General features: G+C 42.5%; 1 protein-coding gene and 1 pseudogene across 2 annotated transcripts; both read right to left on the reverse strand.

Moving 5' to 3' along the window:
• Positions 1-2,998: 2,998 nt before the first annotated feature.
• On the reverse strand, positions 2,999-4,676 carry LOC129049892 (large ribosomal subunit protein eL32-like; annotated as a pseudogene).
• RPS29 (ribosomal protein S29) lies at positions 2,999-13,381 on the reverse strand. Of its 2 annotated transcripts, none has more exons than XM_009249061.4 (3): positions 13,174-13,381; positions 12,839-12,938; positions 2,999-4,735 (listed from the first exon to the last, which is right to left on the reverse strand). In XM_009249061.4, the coding sequence occupies exons 1-3, from the start codon at positions 13,233-13,235 to the stop codon at positions 4,694-4,696; spliced, it is 204 nt and encodes a 67-aa protein (XP_009247336.1). In that variant the 5' UTR covers positions 13,236-13,381; the 3' UTR covers positions 2,999-4,693. The 2 variants fall into 2 exon arrangements, with proteins under 2 accessions (XP_009247336.1, NP_001127434.1); NM_001133962.2 differs by lacking the exon at positions 2,999-4,735 and adding an exon at positions 10,449-10,545 and having other exon boundaries at positions 13,174-13,265.
• Between the last annotated feature and the right edge of the window lie 8,855 nt (positions 13,382-22,236).

Here is a 22,236-nt window from a genome sequence, read left to right on the forward strand (position 1 = left end):
AAAAGAAAATACAAAAAATAAAAAAATAGGCTGGGCGTGGTGGCTCATGCCTGTAATCCCAGCACTTTGGGAGACCAAAGCAGATGAAAGCAGATGGTCTTGAGACCAAACTCAAGACCAAAGATCACTTGAGATCAGGAGTTTGAGACCAGCCTGGCCAACATGACAAAACCCCATCTCCACTAAAAATATAAAAATTAGCTGGGTGTAATGGTGCACACCTGTAATCCCAGCTACTCCAGAGGCTAAGGCAGGAGAATCTCTTGAACCCAGGAGACAGAGGCTGTAGTAAGCCAAGATCATACCACTGCACTCCAGCCTGGACAACAGAGCTAGAATCAAAAAAAAAAAAAAAAGAGAAAGGTGACTTCTCCCCAAGAGTCTTGACAACACCAACAATTAAACCACACTGGGCAGAGGACTATTCAGAATTTCAGAAGCTATATTTGACAGAACCGGCCTAAGACAAAATTACACAATGGTAAAATTTGTCTCCTATATCCTTTTTACATTAGGTCAACACCCCTTGGATTTCTCAAGCATATCAGCACTGTTGGAGTGGACCATCTTTATCTCTTGGCCTCAGTTCCAAGTATGCATTAGTTTTTATAAACCCTATCTTTTCGTGGTTGTCTGAATATGTCATCTGTGCTAGAGGCCCACACTTAGTCTTCGTGAGTGTTAATAAGAGTTAATTACCATCAAAGGAAGAACAGATGCACAAGCATCATCATGAAATGGGATGTGTGGGTGTGTGAAAAGAAAATCCAGGGTGAACCAGACTCAGCCTATGAAATCCAACTAAATAAATTGCCAAGAGACAAGTTTCATTTCTTTTTATTTTAGCCTCTTATTGATTTGTCTGTGCTGCCAGAAATGTTTATCACTCCGTCAACTTGTCCTTTAATATGCGATCTTGTTATTACTTAGGAAATGAAACGAAAACCTCCTTTGGCATTAAAATAATGAGATATTACTCTTTATGGGCAACTGTTAGGGGTTTTAGTAACCCACATATCTTTGGTTCCCTGGGTAAAGACTTATTGATTTTTCTAGCACTTGCTGTTAATGCTTGATGTTTGGCAATGGAGTCACAAGGGAGCTGTTCACACAGTCAGCATAATTATTATTGGGTTGTACAATGTACATGAAGCTACTGGTACTTACACTCTTACAACATTATTATTAAACTAAACCATTTTTTTAATTTCATTGCTGTTACAGTTAAGGTCATAAACACACCTACGGTGATCCCAGTCAAACCTAGATTATATACAGTAAGAAGTTACAAAGTCAGCTCCCGAATATGGACCTGTCCTAAAATGTGTTCAGAGAGATCAGTGGGATCCTGCATTACTGGTGGCAGAACCACTATAAGATACAAGCAGGAAAAAGGTGTCATTTTTCTTTTAACACCAGTCTCTTTCTCTCCCTACGTCTCCAGATACTTCACTCTCCTGCCTTTTTTCCAGACCTTAGTAACTCTAGCCATAGTCTCTATCAATGGAAATGCACTCCCTTTCCTATTTGTCAGTGATGTTATGTAAGTATTTCAAGGTTATCTGAATTAATCAAGGTTTTACAATAAACCTTTAGTGGCAGCCTGCTGGGTCTGGTGAGCTGACTCGGAGCAAAGCACTGGTAAGGAAGGGTCACCCACGAAGAAACTGGAAGGCCTGAGAAAAGAACAGAAATCGAGGAAGAAGACCAGATGGTATATGTCCAAAGTGAAGGCAAGGTTGGTCATTTAGGCTTAGAGCACAGCTTCCTGGAATGTGTCCTTTGGACTCTTGGAATAGGGTCCACTTGAGGTCCACACCAGCCACTTCTAGAGCCAGAGACTTTGAGTCCTTGCCCCAGGATCAGTGGTTCTCAAACTATACAGGCAGTCAGGGATCTCTTGCTTTTTCTTTTTTTTTTTTTTTTTTTTTTTTTTGAAACGGAGTCTTGCTCTGTTGCCCAGGTTGGAGTGCAGCGGCCTGATCTCTGCTCACTGCAACCTCCGCCTCCCGGGTTCATGCCATTCTCCTGCCTCAGCCTCCCGAGTAGCTGGGATTACAGGCACCCGCCACCATGCCTGGCTAATTTTTTTGTATTTTTAGTAAAGATGGGGTTTCACTGCGTTGGCCAGGCTGGTCTTTAACTCCTGACCTCAGGTGATCCACCCACCTCAGCCTCCCAAACTGCTAGGATTACAGGTGTAAGCCACTGTGCCTGGCATCAGGGATCTCTTTCTAAGGGGCCTAATAGGAGAAATGAAGTGGGTGAGTGACTGAAGGAAGGGGAAGGCATTATGGTTCTACAGGCCTTCGATATTTCTGTCCCATAAACAAATAATGGGAATCCACCATTTGTTTATAGCAGTCAGAAGGTCCAGTCTGGAATCTGCTCAAAGAATTTTCACCAAAGAAAGCCAGTTCTGGCTTCTCTAAATTATTTTCTGGCTGAGCACAGTGGCTTACCCCTGTGATCCCAACACTTTGGGAGACTAGGGAGGGAGGATTGCATGAGCCCAGGAGTTCCAGACCAGCCTGAGCAACATGGTGAGACTTCCATCTCTACGAAAAATTTTATAAAAATTAGCTGGGCATTGTGGTGCACACTTATGGTCCTAGCTACTTGGGGTCTGAGGTAGGAGGATTACTTGAGCCCAGGAGGTTGAGGTTGCAATAAGCCATGTTTGTGCCACTGAACGCCAGTCTGGGTGACAGAGCAAGGCCATGTCCAAAAAAATTAAAATAAATTCTAATTTAGCAAATGACTTTATGTTCAAGACATTAAATGATAATTACCTCATCTAGATTAAGCTTGTGACTTTCTGCCTCTATTCTTTTAAAATTCTAAAAGATAGAAGATACCTGGAACTAGCACACATAATCTAGGCTAATTTTTGGACCCTGTATAGCCTTGATTCCTACACACACATATAGTCAGTCTATCTACAAACTGAGCCTTTTATGTTCTACATTAACCTTCCTGAGAAACAGCTAATAGTGCAGCCTTTTTTTTTTTTTTTAAGTGGTGCAAACATGACTCATTGAAACCTGGACCTCTTGGGCTCAAGTTATCCTCTCATCTCAGCCTCCTGAGAAACTGAGACTACAGACATGCACCACCATGCTTGGCTAATTGTTTTTGGGTTTTTTTGTTTGTTTAATTTTGGTAGATAGGGGATCTCCTGATGTTGCCCAGGCTGGTCTGGAACTCCTAGCATCAAACCATCCTCCTGCCTCAGCCTCCCAAAAGGCTAGGATTACAGGCATGAGCCACTGTGCCTGGCCTCTTTTTTTCAATTTTTGTCAATATTGAGGAAATTAAAACACTTTATTATACCCTTCTTAATCGTACCACTAGGAGTGCTTTTTCTCTGCCTACCTAAAAACCCAAATCCCTAATACACCAATTACCATTAAAGATAGTTTTTAAGAACGATGTCCTAGCAGAGGTTATGCAAGCAGGCTGCTTTAAAACTGTTGAAGGCCAGGCGCCGTGGCTCATGCCTTGATTATGGTTTGTGGGCTCTGTGTCCCCACCCAAATCTCATCTTGAATTGTACTCGCATAATCCCCACATGTTGTGAGAGGGACCTGGTGGGAGATAACTGAATCATGGGAGTGGTTCCCCCATACCTTCTCGTGGTAGTGAATAAGTATCACAAGAACTGATGGTTTTATAAGGGATTTCTGCTTTCATGTCTTCCTCATTTCTCGCTTGCCGCTGCCATCTAAGAAGTGCCTTTTGCCTTCCACCATAATTGTGAGGCATCCCCAGCCACATGGAACTGTGAGTCCAACAAACCTATTTTTCTTCCCAGTCTTAGGTATGTCTTTATCAGCAGTATGAAAATGAACTAATACAAGCCTGTGATCCCAGCACTTTGGGAAGCTGAGGTGGGAGGATCCCTTGAGGTCAGGAGTTCTAAACCAGCCTGGCCAACAGGATGAAACCCCATCTCTACAAAAATACAAAAATTAGCCAGGTGTGGTAGTGGGCACCTGTAATCCCAGCCACTTAGGAGGCTGAGGCAGAAGAACCACTTGAACCTGGAAGGTGAGGTTACAGTGAGCTGAGCTTGCATCACTGCACTCCAGTCAGAGCAAGACTTCGTCTCAAAAACAATACATAAATAAAATTTTAAAAAATAAAACTGTTGGGGGCATTAGCCACACGAACAACTGTTCAAAAGCCAGGGTCTCTGGTTTTTGTTGTTTTTGTTTTTACAGTTGTATTGGTTTTATTTAAACCCCAATAAAACAAACACATTCACTGTCTATTCACTTTCTGCACTGTGCAGGCTGGCATTGGCATTGGTGACTCTGATGACCACCTGGGCTGCTCTTTCCAAGATGGCTTTGCAGTTCTTGGAAGAAACATCATGAGTGATCTCAACACAGTAAGATTTGTTGCACACCAGCAGTACTTCCAGCTCCTTAACGTTGTGGACCAAGAACTTCCAGAAGCCACTGGGCAGTATGTGCTTTGTCTTTTTGTTTCTCCCATAACCAATGTTGGGCATAGATCTGGCCCTCAAACCTTCTATGAACCCTGTTGTCAATACCTCTGTGTTTCCACCAGTTACACTTAATTTTGACATATCAGTCTGACTGGTGCCCAGTGAACTTCTTGGTGCTCTTTTTGATGATCTTGGGCTTCACGAGCGGTCTCAGGATGGCCATGATGGAGGAGATGGGTGTCACCTCCATAGGCAGTGCCAAGGAAGACAGCTCAGGTCTTTCTGTAATGGTAAAAGAGGACCCATAAAAAGTGAAAAAGCAATGATGCCCAACCAAATTCAATAAATTTGTATTGCACGCCTGCCCTGTGAAACATGTTATGTCACTATCAGGATCTAGATTGAGTGGAATTAATTCAGAGAACACCAAAGATCACTCTAAATCATGTCTTAGAGAAACAGTTGAAATAATCACAGATGGTTATACTGGAAATAAGAAGATTCTAGGAAAACATGAGAGCCTTCATGCCTAAATATTTAGCCCTTTTTTTTCAGAGATTAGACTTGTTTTGTACAGGACAACACAGAATTAATATCAATGAGTAGCAGTCAAAATCAGTAGAATGAAATCATAGCAACCTAAGAAAAAACTTACTATCAAAGCAGTCTAAAAATAGAATGAGCTGTTTTAGGAGGAGCAGAAGCCTCACTAGCAATATTGGTACCAGGGACATTATATACTGCAGTATCTGGATACTCAATCTCTAAATGAGTCTTAATCAGACACTGCTACAAATCAAATCATAAATCACATCACCCAAAGTCAAATGCTGCTAACATAATGACATGTTTCCTTCTGATTTTTTCCTTGTGAACTTGTTTTTAACATAATAAAATTGTAGCACATAAACAATTTTTCACTTTTTATAAAAAATTATTTCTTTCGGCAATTTTGTAGACTACCAATATTTACCAAAGCTTTCACTTTTTTTTTTTTTTTTTTTTTTTTGAGACAGGGTCTCACTCTGTCTCCCAGGCTGGAGTGCAGTGGCATGATCTCGATTCACTGCAACCTCCCTTTCCCAGGTTCAAGCGATTCTTGTGCCTCAGCCCCCCAAGTAGCTGGGATTACAGGTGCACACCACCACACTCAACTAATTTTTGTATTTTTAACAGAGACGGGGTTTCACCATGTTGACCAGGCTGGTCTCAAACTCCTGGCCTTGTGATCCACCTGCCTCAGCCTCCTAAAGTGCTGGGATTACAGGCATGAGCCACCACGCCCAGCCAGCTTTCACTTTTTGTTGAACATTTACAGTTTAGTGGTAAGAGCAGTTTTCAAGACATACTACCTGGTTGAATCTCTCTTACTAGCTATACAATCTTGGGAAAGTTACTTATTCATTGTGCCTCAGTCACCTCATTTGTTAAATGGGGACGGTACCTCAGGATGTTGTTGTATTAAAGGAGATTCCATAGCCAAAATGTTTGTGTCCCCCATAAAATCCACATAATGAAACCCTAGCCTGTGAGTTCTAGGAGGTGGGGCATTTTGGAAAGAGATTAGAGAGGTCAACCCTCATGGGATTAGTTCTCTTATAAAATAAGCCCAAGAAAGCTCATTTGCCCTATCCACCATGTAAGGACACAATGAGAAGGCACCACTTATGAGTCAGGAAACAGCTCTCATCAGACATGAAATCTACCAGCACCTTGATCTCGGACTTCCTAGCCTCCAGAATTGTGAGAAATAAATGTCTGTTATTTAAGCCACTCAGTCTACTGGATTTTGTTACAGTGGCCCAAAGACACTAAGACAGAATCCAAACCTAAGAATATATCCTCTGCCAGAGTGGTGGCTCACACATGTAGTCCTAGCATTTTGGGAGACCAAGGCAAGAGGATCACTTGAGGCCAGGAGTATAAGACCAACCTGGGCAACATTGCAAGACCCTGTATCTACAATAAATTTTGAAAAAGAAAGAATAGATCCTCTATGTTCCAATGGTTGTTTGGGCCTCTCCTATAGCACCTATCTTTTGCCATCAACACTTATTGAGCTTTTACTAGGTAATTTAGTTCAATTCCCCAACAAATGAGGACCTATTAATCTACAAGGCATCTTGCTATGTGCTTGGTATACATGTAAATATGAAAGGAAACATTTACTCCTGCCCTCAAGCAACTAAGTGATCTTTGGGAATAAGAGATGCACAGTCCTTTAACCATACAATAAGTGTGTTGCGGATATTAAGAGCATAAGCACTGATTTCAGACAGACCCAGTTCCAGTCGTTTTGTCTCTTTCTTTGGGAAACTTTGGGGAAATTACTTCATCTCTAAGCCTCAGTTTCCTTGGGTATGTAATGATGATAACATCTACTGAAAAGTACTCTAAGACTTGAAAAAGGCAATGTGCATAAAGCACTTAAACCACCTATCCACAGCAGCCTTCCCACTCACTACCACCATGTATACACAGGGATAGGACGGGATAGGGAGTGTTCCCTTCCATTACCTAAGGCACTGCACATCTCTTACAGAATTTATACTAGGCCATCACACTAGACCAGAGCCCAGCTCATCCAAGAGACTCTCATGACCAAATCAAACACATATCACACCCTTGTTGACCTAACTCACCACTACATATGTAAGCTTCTCTCATCATCTCCCAAACTTTTTTACATTTGCTTAGCTGACACAGCTTCTCATCCACTCTATCTGCAATACCAGCTCATCCCATTACCAATAAATCCTTTTTACATCTTCAACCTCATCTCCCAATATTCTTCCCACCTCCTTACCCAGACTGAAACCCGGCTCTTTCCTAGACACTTCCCCAACACCAACTTTATCATCACATACACCTGGGGTTCAGGGTTAGGAGCATAGGTGGATTTACTATGAAGCTTATGAAACTTAAGCTCCAGTATCCCTAACTTCTACAAGCTCCTTCTAAGGGAAGTATACTAGGAATGTGTTCAATCACATGTTTTCAAAAAATTGGCGGCCAGGAGCGATGCCTCATGCCTGTAATCCTAGCACTTTGGGAGGCTGAGGCGGGTGGATCACCTGCGGTCAGGAGTTTGAAAGCAGCCTGGCCAACATGGTGAAACCCTGCCTCTACTAAAAATACAAAAAATCAGCCAGGCATGGTGGCAGACCTGTACAGGCACACCTGTAATCCCAGCTGCCTGGCAGGCTGAGGCAGGAGAATTGCTTGAACCCGGGAGGCAGAGGTTGTGGTGAGCTGAAATCATGCCACTGCACTCCAGCCTGGGTGACAGAGCAAGACTCCGTCTCAAAAGAAAGAAAGAAAAAAAAAGGCTGGGCATGGTGGCTCATGCCTGTAATCCCAGCACTTTGGGAGGCCGAGGTAGGCAGATCACCTGAGGTCTGGAGTTCGAGAACAGCCACTGACCAGCATGGAGAAAACCCCATCTCTACTAAAAATACAAAATGAGCCGGGCATGGTGGCGCATGCCTGTAATCCCAGCTACTCAGGAGGCTGAGGCAGGAGAATTGCTTGAACCTGGGAGGCGGAGGTTGCAGTGAGCCAAGATCACGCCACTGCACTCCAGCCTGGGCAACATGAGCAAAACTCCATCTCAAAAAAAAAAGAAAAAAAAAATTGGCAAAGATAATTTAGCTGCAACCAGTTAAGATGTTCTTTCCATTCCAGCTTTCCTTCTGTCACACTTCCCCTCCTCTCAGATAAAACTGGGGTTACCAATTCTGTCTTAATCAAAGGCACACAATACAGTTGATCACTCACCTCACTGCTTAAAACAGATTCTACTTGGATGTCTAAGACACGTCTCAAAGTCAGCATGTCCAAACTGAACTTTCTATTCTTCCCAAACCTGGGAAGGCCTATCTCAACAGCAATTCTATCCTTCCAGTTGCTCAGGCCAAAATCCTTGGAGTCATTCTTAGACTGGATCTCATTCTGTTGCCCAGAGTGCAGTGGCACAAGCCTCCCAAGTAGCTAGGCGTGCACAACCACACCCAGCTAATTTTCTCTTTTAAATTTTTGCTATTCTCCTGCCTAGGCCTCCCTAAGTGCTGGGATTACAGGAGTGAGCCACTACGCCCAGCCCCTAGGAGTCATTATCTACTCCTATCTCCCATATGGGTTCCTTCAACAAACCTTGTCTCCCACAGTAAGGCTGGTTGTAGTGGTGCTCACCTGTAATCCCAACACTTTAAGAGACCAAAGCGGGCTGATCACTTGAACCCAGGAGTTCAAGACCAGCCTGGACAACAAACCCCGTCTCTACTAAAAACATAAAATATTATCCTGGCATGGTGGTGTACACCATGTCCCAGCTACTCAGAAGGCTGAAGTGGAAGGATAGCTTGAGCCCAGGAGGTTGAGGCTGCAGTGTGCCACTGCATTCCAGCTTGGGTGATAGAGCAAGACCCTGCCCCCACCCCAAAAAAAAAAAAAAAAAAAAAACTTGTGACTATCTCAACCACTCCCATCTATCCTAATGCAAGCCAAAATCACTTGCCTAGACTATTGCAATAGCTTTATTTCTACCTCTGCCTCAGTGAAATGTTTTGCTCTTAAGAACTTAGTTCATTGCTGGGGACAGTAGTGCACACCTGTTGTCCCAGCTACTTGGGAGGCTGCAGGAGGATCAGTTGATCCCAACAGTTCAGACTAACCTGGACAGCATAATAATACCCCACCTCTACAAAAGTAAGTTTCCAAATGGATGCTCATCTCACAATATCTAACTATAACCTACAGGGCTACTACAGACCCTGGCCAGTTTTCTCACTCTTCAGCCACAACTTTGCTATTTCTCTGATTCCATCCCGGAATTCTCTTCCCCACAGAATCTATGCTGTAACCTCTATTAAGTTCATAAGCCGAATTTAAGTATGGCTTTCTTCTCTGACCTCAACATCTAGCACATATACCTCTTTTAACCTGCTTTTCTTCAAATAATGCAATTATGTATTGCTGCTCTATCAGCATATAAATTCAATTGAGAACTTTTCATTCACTACAGAATTCTGTGTCTGGCATACAGGAACTCAAGTATTTGTACGATTGTTATCCACAAGTGGTAGAACGGTACTTTCCAAACTTGGATCGTGTAGGAGCTCTCGTTCAAATGTACACCAATTCAGGAGGTACAGGGTATACCCTAACAGAGCATTTCTAATAGGCTTCCAGATAACAACGTGTCAAATCCCAAGAATTTTCACCTACCTTCATTTATTCCATCTCATGTCAGCCACCTGCATTACCAATGTTAAAGCAACCACACACTATACCTACACTTCACCGAGTCCAACTTGCACAACCCCTCCAAGTGCTCCCAACTGCTTTTCCCCAAATACGCACATGCACACATTGACAGATGAGACCCTGTATCTATTCAAGTGTGTGAACATATATGTATATAAATTCCTTAAAACTTTTTCTTTCAAGAGACAAGGTCTCAGTATGTTGCCCAGGGTGGTCTCCTGGGCTCAAGCAATCCTTCCACTCTGACCTCCAAAAGTGCTGGGATTACAGGCCTGAACCTGCCAGGTTTTGTAAAGTATAAAAATAAAACTGGCATTTACCAGTTTACTGGCTGGTATGATTTTATGTTAACTCAGGGAAAATAAGCCATTGAGACAAGTTTATTGAGAAGGTAATAAAATTTGTTTTTAAAAGATTTCTTGCCAGGCACGGTGGCTCACGCCTGTAATCCCAGCGCTTTGGGGGCCCAAGACAAGCAGATGACGAAGTCAAGAGATCGAGACCATCCTGGTCAACATGGTGAAACCCCCATCTCTACTAACAAGGGAAGAATTAGCTGGGCGTGGAGGCTGAGGCAGGAGGCTTGAACCCAGGTTGCAGTGAGCCGAGATCGCGCCACTGCACTCCAGCCTGGCGACAGAGCGAGACTCAGTCTCAAAAAAAAAAAAAAAAAGATTTCTATAAACAGTTAACTATTCCAGTCACATTAAAACACTCATAAACTGAAGGGTTTTTTCAAATGTTTATTTTATGTACAAAGAATTATCATGGTTTTTCACTGAGTAGATGCCTCGGATAATCCTCTGAAGGAAGATCATTTAGTCCAACTGAAAAAAAAAAGCAGATAATGATTTATTACAAAATGCTTTAAATCTCTACTTGATTCTCACAAAAAAAATGGTTCATTATAGAATGTCATATAATTACAGAACTGGACCTTTGACCTATCCAAACCACACCAGGTTCTACGTAGTTTAAATATTTACTGAATGCCTACTCCAGAATCAACCATGTTTTAGAATGATTTTTAGTTAACGCTATCCCACTTCTTCCATCAAAGTAATGTTTCCCAAAACAAAACACTAGTAAATGATCTTTACCAAATGCACAGGATAGTTTTCAGTAGGCAACTATAATTACACAGTTCATCATTTTTTTTTTTTTTGAGACAGTCTCGGTGTCTCCCGGACTGGAGTGCAATGGAGCCATCTCCACTCATTGCACCCTCAGCCTCCTGGGTTCAAGCGATTCTCCCACCTCAGCCTCCTGAGTAGCTGAGACCACAGGCGCAGGTCACCATACAAGGCTAATTTTTGTAGAAACAGGTTTTCGTCATGTTGGCAAGGCTTGTCGCAGAAACCCTGGGCTCAAGAAATCTGCCCACCTTGTCGGCCTCCCAAAGTGCTGCGATTTCAGGTGTGAGGCTCCTCGCCTGGCCAAGTTTATCTAGGACACAGAGCTAGGGCGTGGGGCCAAGGTCCATTTTCTTACGTGTGATATACTACCTCTCGAATTAGGTGAACCTCCTCATCTTAACAAGAAGCATATACTGATGAAGTATTTGCTGAAGGCTGCCAAGCCTAAGTTTAAACGTACTTTCTCTGTCCCTGCTGCACTGCAGAATTCACATTAACAATTTACAACAGACAGGGCGCCGTGGCTCACGCCTGTAATCCCAGCACACTGAGGGGTCAAGGCAGGCCGATCTCCTGAGGTCAGGAGCTCAAGACCAGCTTGGCCAACATGGTGGAATCCCATCTCCACAAAAAAATAAAAATAGGCCGGGCGTGGTGGCAGACGCCTGTAATCCCAGCTACTCGGGAGGCTGAGGCAGGAGAATCGCTTGAATCCGGGAGGGGGAGGTTGCAGTGAGCTGAGATCACACCACTGCACTCCAGCCTGGGAAACGGAGACCCAATTTGAAAAAAAAAAAAAAATTTACATCATTATAGAACAGTACTATCCAATACAAAATAATTAAGAATCAGAAAGCTGGTGATTTTTATCTCAAAGAGCCAATAATAAACTCGTTTTCACCTTAAAATAAAAAAAAACCCAAACTACTATTTAAAAGATTTTTAGAAGCCCAAAGTTTCACATAGTCAAAAGTTTCATATAAACATTAGCTTGACTCAGATGATCAAGAGATAGAAGCACTAAACGGCAGACCATTGTTTGCTGAATCTTAACAATGACTTTCTGGCCCCAAACTTTAAGTTCATTCCAGTGTATGACGCTATCAAACATTTTGGGTTGGCCGGGCGCGGTGGCTCACGCCTGTAATCCCAGCACTTTGGGACGCCGAAGCGGGCGGATCACGAGGTCAGCAGTTCGAGACCAGCCTGACCAACATGGTAAAACCCCCTCTCTACTAAAAATAAAAAAATTAGCCGGACATGGTGGCGGGCGCCTGTAATCCCAGCTATTCAGGAAGCTGAGGCAGGAGAAACGTTTGAACCGGGGAGGCGGAGGTTGCACTGAGCCAAGATCACGCCATTGCACTCCAGGTTGGGTGAGTGCGACTCCGTCTCAAAAAAGAAAAAAAAAACGGGGTCAGTGGTTAATACATAGATTTGGTTAGAAAATATCTAGGTACAGCCGCGCGTGGTGGCAAGCGCCTTTAGTCCCAGCTACTCGGGACGCCAAGGCAAGAGAATCGTCTGAGACCAGGAGTTCGAGGCTGCAGTGGGCCATAACAACGTCACTGCACTTCAACCTGGGCGACAGACGGAGACCCTGTCTCTAAAAAAAAAAAAAGAGAGAGACTAGGTACTTACCAGATTGATAAGTGAAATAAATGTAAAACAATTTTAGTGGCTTCTGTAAAGTGAATAATTTCACCCAACACAATACACGGCACCTAAAACTGGCTAAGCTATCTAGGTAAAAAAGGGAGTAGGAAAGACTAAGTCCTTCACCTTCTCCATTCTGTTAATCTGATTGCCCAAACCATCAACACTGTCACCAGCTACCAACTAAAAGAGGAGGAAAAGCTCTTGGTCGAACGCTCAGAATTACCACCCCAGGGAAGATCTGTCCCGTTGTCTTTCGCGGAAAAAATAAAGAACCCCCACAACCTTCTCTGCCCAAACAACATGGAGTACGTCTGCAGACGCCTACCTTAATGAAACCGATATCCTTCGCGTACTGACGGAAACACTGGCGGCACATATTGAGGCCATATTTCCGGATCAGACCGTGCCGGTTTGAACAGACGCGACTGTAAGAAAAGAAACAGCGGTTTTGCAGGTCACAGAAATTACAAGACTCCGCACTCAGACGGCTACTACCCGCATCCCGGGACTCTCAAACTCCAGTACAGGCCTGTAATGGCGGCACCAGTGACTCCCAGTCGGCGTGCTCCCTCGTGCCGCCCGTGGCCTCCTCTACTTGAGATTTTAAGCAGCCTAGCGCTCCAGGGCAACGCTTCCCCAAAATCACAAACTACTTCTCACCAAGAGCGAGAACCCTGGCCGAATTTTCGCGGGTGGCTCCAGTACAGCTGCTGGTGACCCATCTTGCTCTCAGCAGTGCAACGAGGTAAAAGGAAGAAGCTGGCCCACGCATGCGCTCTTCAAATTTTTGAGACAGTTTACCCAGAATGCAGTGCTCAAAGGAAACGCGTGCGCAGTGCGGTCAAGTTGTTTCGCTGGGTGAGTAAAATGAAATCTTAGAGGCGTTGTGGGCTGGCCCAGTTGATGACGTCACCATACCACAGCTTCTAGTGCTATTCCGCGCGAGTATCTGACCGCCGGGCGCGGTGGCGCGTGCCTGTAGTCCCAGCTACTCGGGAGGCTGAGGCTGGAGGATCGCTTGAGTCCAGGAGTTCTGGGCTGTAGTGCGCTATGCCGATCGGGTGTCCGCACTAAGTTCGGCATCAATATGGTGACCTCCCGGGAGCGGGGGACCACCAGGTTGCCTAAGGAGGGGTGAACCGGCCCAGGTCGGAAACGGAGCAGGTCAAAACTCCCGTGCTGATCAGTAGTGGGATCGCGCCTGTGAATAGCCACTGCACTCCAGCCTGGGCAACATAGCGAGACCCCGTCTCTTTTGAACAATAAATACGTTAATTTTGGACTCTCAAGAAATGAATATTCTCATAGTCTCTTTTATTGATTAAACCTTTTACTTTCTTTTAATTAAAACGTTACACTTGGGAAAGGAGTTTTTCCTCGACTCACCAGTGACACCTACTGGAATACATTTACAAAACAACTTAAAATCAGCTGTAATGATCACGAGTCAACGGTAGGGTTTGCTTTTATTTTGTTAAAGAGAGTACGTTTTCAAATTTATTTTTTTGACACACTCCAAGAAATACACCTACACCATTCCAGAAAAAAATGAGATTCTTTAGCATTTAGTGTATTTGATTCTTAAATGTAATTGGCTGAATGTAAAGTAATAAACAAGTAATGTGCAGTGTATGTTGCTTTGACCAGATAATTTGGTGACAAAACAACTAATGAAAAGCAAATGCAAAAATGCAAAAAACCAATGTCAATAAACGAATTTCTGCTGAAAGATACCTACATTCCATATGGTCATTTATAATGCCTCCAGATAAAACTGCTCTGAAATCAAAGCTTTAACTAGATTTATAAAATGTAGCACAGGGTGCAACAATTCAAGAAACTTTTACATATAAACTTTTATAAATTGAAATACAACACTTCTTTAAGGTATGTTATGTCAGGGTTCTAGTGGGGTCCCCCTACCCAATCATTAAGTTAGGCATTGTATTATATGATTAAGGAAGGAGGGGAGTCAGAGATTTGTAAACTAGATATAACTTGTTCCTGGCCCTCAAAATTTTCTAATCTAATCTATGGAAAACAGGATTATCTCCAAGACTTCAATGTACAACCTTTGTTCACCAACAACACGTATACAGCTAAGGAAAATATTCTGTATTAAATGATGGATGTGCTCATGAAGTACGAAAGGAGCCAAGAAGAGAAATTAATTCCAGTTTGAGGTACATTTGAGAGACCTTTGAGGTAGACCTTGAAGAATGGGATTTCTACAGGCAGCACTTGACAGAAGGGAATGCCTGGTGAAAGGAAGCGCTTGAGCCAAGGTAAGGTGAACAACTTTGTGTAACTAGAATAGAAGATGCACAAAGGCCTAGTGATAGGAATGAAAAGGTATTTTATTTTAAAGCCTCACTGGGCAAGATCCAATGTCAAGTTTTTACAACTTTCTTATAATTTATATCAGTCACTAATGTGTGGTTTCCAAAAGCCATTTGCCTCTCAAAAGCTAATCTAACATTTGTCCACACTTTCTTAGGCCTCTTCTAGTTGGTCTCCATAATATTTAAGACATTACAGTGGTTCTGAGATCAATTCCATAAATATTTTTAGTACTCTGTTATATAAGCCTTTGGGCCTAAAGAAGTGAATTCATTTAGGAGAGAAAAAAGACAAATGAGAAGCAATTAGTTGCACTTGAACAATCTTAATCTGAATACTTAAGTAATTCTTAATGCTTATTCTAGTCTATATATTATTCTCTTTGATAGAGATATTGCAGAAGTGCAGCTAAGAAGTCGTACTTCCTTTCAGTTTTAAGATAATGTGACACCATCTATCCCAAACAATGAAATTATCCATTTCTTTTTCAATAAACTGAGAACACAGCTTTAAAAGTTCATTTTAACTCGGTGTTTATCAAGAGCTTTTATGTTTTTGTTTTTCCTTTTTTTTTTGAGACGGAGTCTCGCTCTGTCGTCCAGGCTGGAGTGCAGTGGCACCATCTTGGCTCACTGCAACCTCCACCTCCTGGGTTCAAGGGATTCTCCTGCCTCAACCTCCCGAGTTGCTGAAATTACAGGCACGTGCCACCACACCCGGCTAATTTTTTACATTTTTGGTAGAGATGGGGTTTCACCATGTTGGCTAGGTTGGTCTCGAAGTCCTGACCTCAAGTAATCCACCCGCCTCAGCCTCCCAAACTGCTGGGATTACAAGAGTGAGCTACCACGCCCGGCCTAAGAGCTTTTGTCTTAATCCTGTAGTCTTCTTACAGTTTCTGAGTTCTTTCTTTTCTTTCTTTTTTTTTTTTTTTTTGAGATGGAGTCTGGACTCTCGCTCTGTCATCCAGGCTGGAGTGTAGTGGCACGATCTCGGCCCACTGCAAGCTCCGCCTCCCGAGTTCACGCCATTCTCCTGCCTCAGCCTCCCGAGTAGCTGGGACTACAGGTGCCTGCAACCATGCCCGGTTAATTTCTTTTTGTATTTTTAGTAGAGATGGGGTTTCACCCTATTAGCCAGGATGGTCTCAATCTCCTGACCTCGTGATCCGCCCGCCTCGACCTCCCAAAGTGCTGGGATTACAGGCGTGAGCCATCTTAGTTCTCTTTTATACATGGGTTTGAAATGCTTCTTTTAGAACACATTTTCCTTTAATAGGATATTTATTGGGTTTGGGTTCTTTATTTTTTAAAAAATGTACAATGAAGTGCAAAGAAAAAGAAAAAAAAATGTGCCATAATGTCCTTGCCCAGATAACCCTACTAATATTTTTCTTTTGAAAAACTAAAAGTAATATACATGTAAGATTGAAGCATTCTAACACTACAGAGTATAGATCTTACTTTTTAAGTACATTGGAACAATATGCATGTTAGGACACTGTTATTCAAGATGTCTTTAATTTTCTTTCTCAAATTATTCTTACAATCTTCTGTGATCATCCATCCAGAATTTAATAATTTAAAAACCTTCATCTTAGGCATATACACTGCTGATGAGAATGTAAATTACTTCAGCACTGTGGCAAGCAGTTTGGTGATTTCTTAAAGAATTTAAAACAGAACTGTCATTTGATTAGCAATCCCATTACTGGATATATACCCAAAAGAATATAAATCATTCTACAATAAAGGCAAATGCATATGTATGTTCATCACAGCACTCTTCACAATAGCAAACACACTGAATGAACCTAAATAGCAATTTTTTAAGCAACAGTAGACTGGATAAAGAAAATGTAGTACATATACACTATGGAATGCTACACAGCCACAGAAAAGAACAAGATCATGTCCTGTGCAACAGCATGGATGGAGCTGGAGGCCATTATCCTAAACAAACTAACACAGGAACAGAAAACCAAACACCACATTCTCACTTATAAGTGAGAGCTAAACATTGAATACACATGGACCCAAAGAAAGTAATAGACAGCAGGGCCTACTTGAGGGTAGAGGGTGGGAGGACGGTGAGGATTCGAAAAGTACCTATTAGGTACTAAGCTTATTACCTGGGTGATGAAATAATAACCCCTGTGACACACAATTTATCTATAGAACCAACCTGTACATGTTCCCTTGAAACTAAAAGTTTTTTAAAAAACACCTGGCCGGGCATGGTGGCTCACGCCTGTAATCCCAGCACTTTGGGAGGCCGAGGCAGGCGGATCACAAGGTCAGGAGTTCGAGACCAGCCTGGCCAATATGGTGAAACCCGGTCTCCACTAAAACCACAAAAATTAGCCAGGCATGGTGGTGGGCGCCTGTAGTCCCAGCTACTCTGGAGGCTGAGGCAGGAGAATCGCTTAAACCCAGGAGGCAGAGCTTGCAGTGAGCCAAGGTTGTGCCACTGCACTCTGGCCTGGGCAACAGAGTGAGATTCCGTCTCAAAAAAAAAAACAAAAAACAAAAAAACCTGCATCGCTCTTGAGTTACTTTCAATTTCAGAACCTTTGGGAATAGAATCATACTTTTCCTCTAAACTTTACAAAACCTATTTTACCATAGACAGAGTCTAAAATACATGTTTTGCATGTTTGGTTATTACAATACACACACTTCAGTATCATGCCCCGGTTTTTTCCAGTTAGTTAGAATTAGGTCTTTTTTTTTTTTTTCTTTTTGAGACGGAGTCTCACTCTGTCACCCAGGCTGGAGTGCAGTAGGGCCATCTTGGCTCACCACAACCTCCACCTCCCAGGCTTAAGCGATTCTCCTGCCTCAGTCTCCTGGGTAGCTGAGATCACAGGCGTGTGCCACCACTCCCGGCTAATTTTTGTGTTTTTAGTAAAGACGGGGTTTTGCCATGTTGGCCAGGCTAGTCTCGAACTTCTGGCCTCTAGTGATCTTCCCCCTCGGCCTCCCAAAGTGCTGGGATTACAGGCATCAGCCACCACGCCCAACCAGAATTAGGTCTTTATTAATAATTATTAACCCTTCAAAAAAGCCCAATTGTTCAATAGTGTTATGTGTTTGTCCATATCGAATTTAGCAAATATTAATATTTTAATTAACTGTACATATTATATTTTAAAGTAAAACATACATACTTCAGGAAAGGGGACTCAGAAAAAGGAAAAAAATACATACATACATGCATACATTAAATATATTGTTAAAAGTAAGTCTTTCTCCAACCCTAGACCCCTATTTTCCCAGTCTCCCTATCCAAACCAACAAGTTAGCAGTTTTTAGAGGTTTTCTGCTTGTTTGTTTGTTTGTTTTGACAGAGTCTCACTCTGTTGCCCAGGCTGGAGGGCAATGGCGCAATGCAATCTCAATCTCAGCTCAGGGCAACCTCTGCCTCCCGGCTCAAGCGATTCTCCTGCCTCAGCCTCCCAAGTAGCTGGGATTACAGGTGCATGTCACCACACCTGGCTAATTTTTGTATTTTTAGTAGACACGGGGTTTCACCATGTTGGCCAGGCTGGTCTCGAACTCCTGACCTCAGATAATGCACCCACCTCAGCCTCCCAAAGTGCTGGGATTACAGGGATGAGCCACCATACCTAGCCCAATTTGATTTTTTTTTTTTTTTTTTTTGAGATGGAGTCTTGCTCTGTCAGCCAGGATGGAGTGCAGTGGCGTGATCTCGGCTCACTGCAACCTCTTCTTCCCGGTTTCAAATGATTCTCCTACCTCAGCCTCCCGAGTAGCTGGGATTACAGGCGCCCGCCACCATGGCCGGCTAATTTTTTGTGTTTTTAGTAGAGACAAGGTTTCACCGTGTTAGCCAGGATGGTCTCGATATCCTGACCTCATGATCCGCCTGCCTCAGCCTCCCAAAGTGCTGGGATTGCAGGCATGAGCCACCACGCCTGGCCCCAGTTTGATTTTTTAAAGTCCACTTAGCAAGATTCAATTTGATTTTTTGATGAGACAGAGCGTATTTTCCTATGTTTATAAGCCAGACATATATCTTTATCTGGGAACTTTTTTGAGTCCACAGCCCAATTTTTTTAATCCATTGGTAAGCTAGTTTATATATTTATAAATACTTATGTATAAGGAAATACACCTTTGACCTTCATATAAGATGCAAAGTTATTTTCTATGCCACTATCCCAGATTCTTACTTATTTTTTAAATTTGTTTATAGTATATTTTTCCATGCAAAAAGTTTTTTTTAATTTTTTTTTTTTTTGGCTAGTCAAGTGAAGCAGTGGGAGTGGAGAAGGAACAAATAAATCTGTAACTGGTTGTAATTAATTAGTTGTAAACTCCACTGCACTTGGACCAGCACCATGCAAAAAGTTTTAAAGTCTATGTTTTTTTTTTTTTTTTTTGAGACGGAGTTTCACTCTTCTTGCCCAGGCTGAAGTGCAGTGGTGAGATCTTGCCCCAACTCAACCTCCATCTCCCGGGTTCAAGCGATTCTCCTGCCTCAGCCTCCTGAGTAGCTGGGATTACAGGCATGCGCCACCACCCCCGGCTAATTTTGTATTTTTAGTAGAGACGGGGTTTCTCCATGTTAGTCAGGCTGGTCTTGAACTCCTGCCGGCCAAAGTCTATGTATTAAAATTAACTTGCCGGGCGCGGTGGCTCACGCCTGTAATCCCAACACTTTGGGAGGCCGAGACGCGTGGGTCACCTGAGGTCGGGAGTTCGAGACCAGCCTGACCAACATGGAGAAACCACGTTTCTATGAAAAATACAAAATTAGCCCGGCGTGGTGGCACATGCCTGTAATCCCAGCTACTCGGGAGGCTGAGACAGGAGAATCACTTGAACCCAGAAGGCGGAGGTTGCAGTGAGCCAAGATTGCGCCACTGCACTCCAGCCTGGGCAGCAAGAGCGAAACTGCGTCTCAAAAAAAAAAAAAAAATTAAAATTAACTTGTCACACTACTGCCTTTAGGTTTTGCATCAAAATTCTTTAAAGGTTACATGTGTTTTCCTGTGATATTTTTAAAGTTTTTATTTTAAATCTTGAAACCACCTAAAATTTATGTCACTGTTCCCCAGGAATGAGGGAGAAATTCAGCTTTTTTCCCCTCCCAAATGGCTACTTATCCCAACACAAGCCGTATTAATTGCATGTAAGGCTGCTGTATTCCAGCACAATGCATACTTTCACAAACATTTGCTAAATGAATAAATGAAAAGCAGTATTTGTTTATTCTTTCTACAAATATGCATTGAGTACCGACTGCATATAACCACTATGCTAGGCTTTGCATATAACAGTAGTGACTCGGAAGCCAGGAAGCATATCATCTAGTGGTGAAGATAAGCATTAAATAAGTAATCATACAGCAATATTTTGAACAGGATAAAATTCCTCTTACAGTCAACACTCAAATGTGCTGGATAAAATATGACATTTTGGCCAGGCGCAGTGGCTCACGCCTGTAATCCCAGCACTTTGGGAGGCTGAGGTAGGTGGATCACCTGAGGTTAGGAGTTTGAGACCAGCCTGACTAACATGGTGAAACTCCATCTCTACTAAAAATACAAAAATTAGCCAGGCGTAGTGTAATCCCAGCTACTCAGGAGGCTGAGGCAGGAGAATCGCTTGAACCTGGGAAGTGGAAGTTGCAATGAGCCGAGATCACGCCATTGCACTCCAGCCTGGGCGACAAAGCAAGACTCTGTCTCAAAAAAAAAAAAAAAAAAAAGACGTTTTAAAATGCAGAGGTGAGCTCACAAGAAAGGGGTATACTGGGGGCAGGTGCTAAGTGGGAACTGAAAAACAAGAGGCTGTCCTGGGGCAATTTGTCCTGCTAAGTAATATTAAATATAACCTGGATTCCAAAGGGAGCAAGAGACAAGCCTTTGGGCAACTGTATTTAATCAAATTGTGATGAGTAGAAATCCATGAAGGTTTTTGGGAGAAATTAAATACAGCATCTGAGACTTGAGTTCTAGTCCTGTTTCTTCTAACATTGACTATCTATGAGGTCATGGTCAAATAGTGTACCTTTACTCTTAATTCCATTCCCTCTTGTGCAAAATGAGAGAATTGAAGTAAAATATCTGTAAACGACATTTCAGCTCTAAAACTTGAGGATTCTATGATAGGATATCCCTCTACAAATTTAATTTGGCTGCAGTATGGATGGTGGATTATTACAACAGCCTCCTAACTGATACATCTGCTTTCAGGCTTGCTCTACCTCCAAAATCATCTTTTTACTGACCACAAGAACCTTTCGTGATCAGGTCTGAATTTTATCCCGCTTAAAATTTTTCAAAGGTTTTCCAGAACTTTCAGAGCCTGGGGGACAGGGTGTGAACCTGTGTAAAAAAAAAAAAAAAAAAAATCCTAAGTGTTAAATGAATGAATAAATGTATTGAAGCAAGAAGACCTGGTAAATTTAGCAACAGCTCTGTAGCAAAGTAATGCAGCTCCGAATTGATATGGCACTGCTAAGAATGGAAAGGTGGTCATTTATTAGTAAATAATCGTGGAAACACAATCTATAAGACATAATCAAAGAGTGTCACTGAAGAAAGGCAGCACTTAGAGGAGTGAAAGTTGCAAATACCAAGATGAAATCATTTTTGTCAGAACCAAACAAAATAGGGCCAGAAAGGCAAAAAGGAAGGGGCTCATGTTTGTTATGTCTAAGATAAGAACTGTTTCTGAAGGCTTTCTAAAAACTCCACAAGAGATCACTTCACATCCTTCACACATGTCCTCCTTTGCACAGTTGGCAGGTTTCAGACATATACATATATTTCTACGACAAGGCTTATCATTCTTTAGGACTGCAGTAATTTAGATAAGAAGCTCTCAAAAGAACACTTGCCCAGTAACAGCATCTCCACCAATGAACTGATGACAGCTCTGGCTCTGAGCCTCTGGAACCAATGAACTCTGTTCATTGAACAGAACTCTTGCTTCTGTTTCCAAGCAGCTTTATTTGAACTTGCCCTTTTTGCCAATAAAAGCTTCCTTTTACCCTTCCTTCACTGGACGTACTTTTGGCTTGCCGTTTCGTGCATTCTGAATTCTAATATTCTCTTCGCATTTCTGAATAAATTCAACATATTTGGAGATATTTTTCTCTAGTCTTTTTTTTTTCCCTTTTTTGAGATTGAAAGAGGTCTGATGCTTAGGTACATATTTTTTAACTATTTAGCTGTATTCAGTCTTAGATGATGTTTACCACTAAAAAAAAAACTAACTCCAACATCTAGATCAAATGTGCTAGGGCAAGCAAGTCTACATTGTCCATAGATTGTGACCTCGTTCTTTAAGAATCTGATGTGGGCGGGGCATGGTGGCTCATACCTGTAATCTGAGCACTTTGGGAGGCTGA

Source organism: Pongo abelii, chromosome 15 (assembly GCF_028885655.2).
Source record: "Pongo abelii isolate AG06213 chromosome 15, NHGRI_mPonAbe1-v2.0_pri, whole genome shotgun sequence".
Lineage (NCBI taxonomy): Eukaryota > Metazoa > Chordata > Mammalia > Primates > Hominidae > Pongo > Pongo abelii.

Bases quoted from the DNA above. Each gene is read 5' to 3' on its own strand.
- RPS29 (XM_009249061.4), bottom strand. From the start codon at position 13,235: ATGGGTCACCAGCAGCTGTACTGGAGCCACCCGCGAAAATTCGGCCAG. The intron at 12,939-13,173 runs GTGAGAAGTAGT...CTTTTCTTACAG, and splicing joins GGCCAGGGTTCTCGCTCTTG to TCGCGTCTGTTCAAACCGGC. The intron at 4,736-12,838 runs GTAGGCGTCTGC...TTACCATTACAG, and splicing joins AGGATATCGGTTTCATTAAG to AAAGACCTGAGCTGTCTTCC.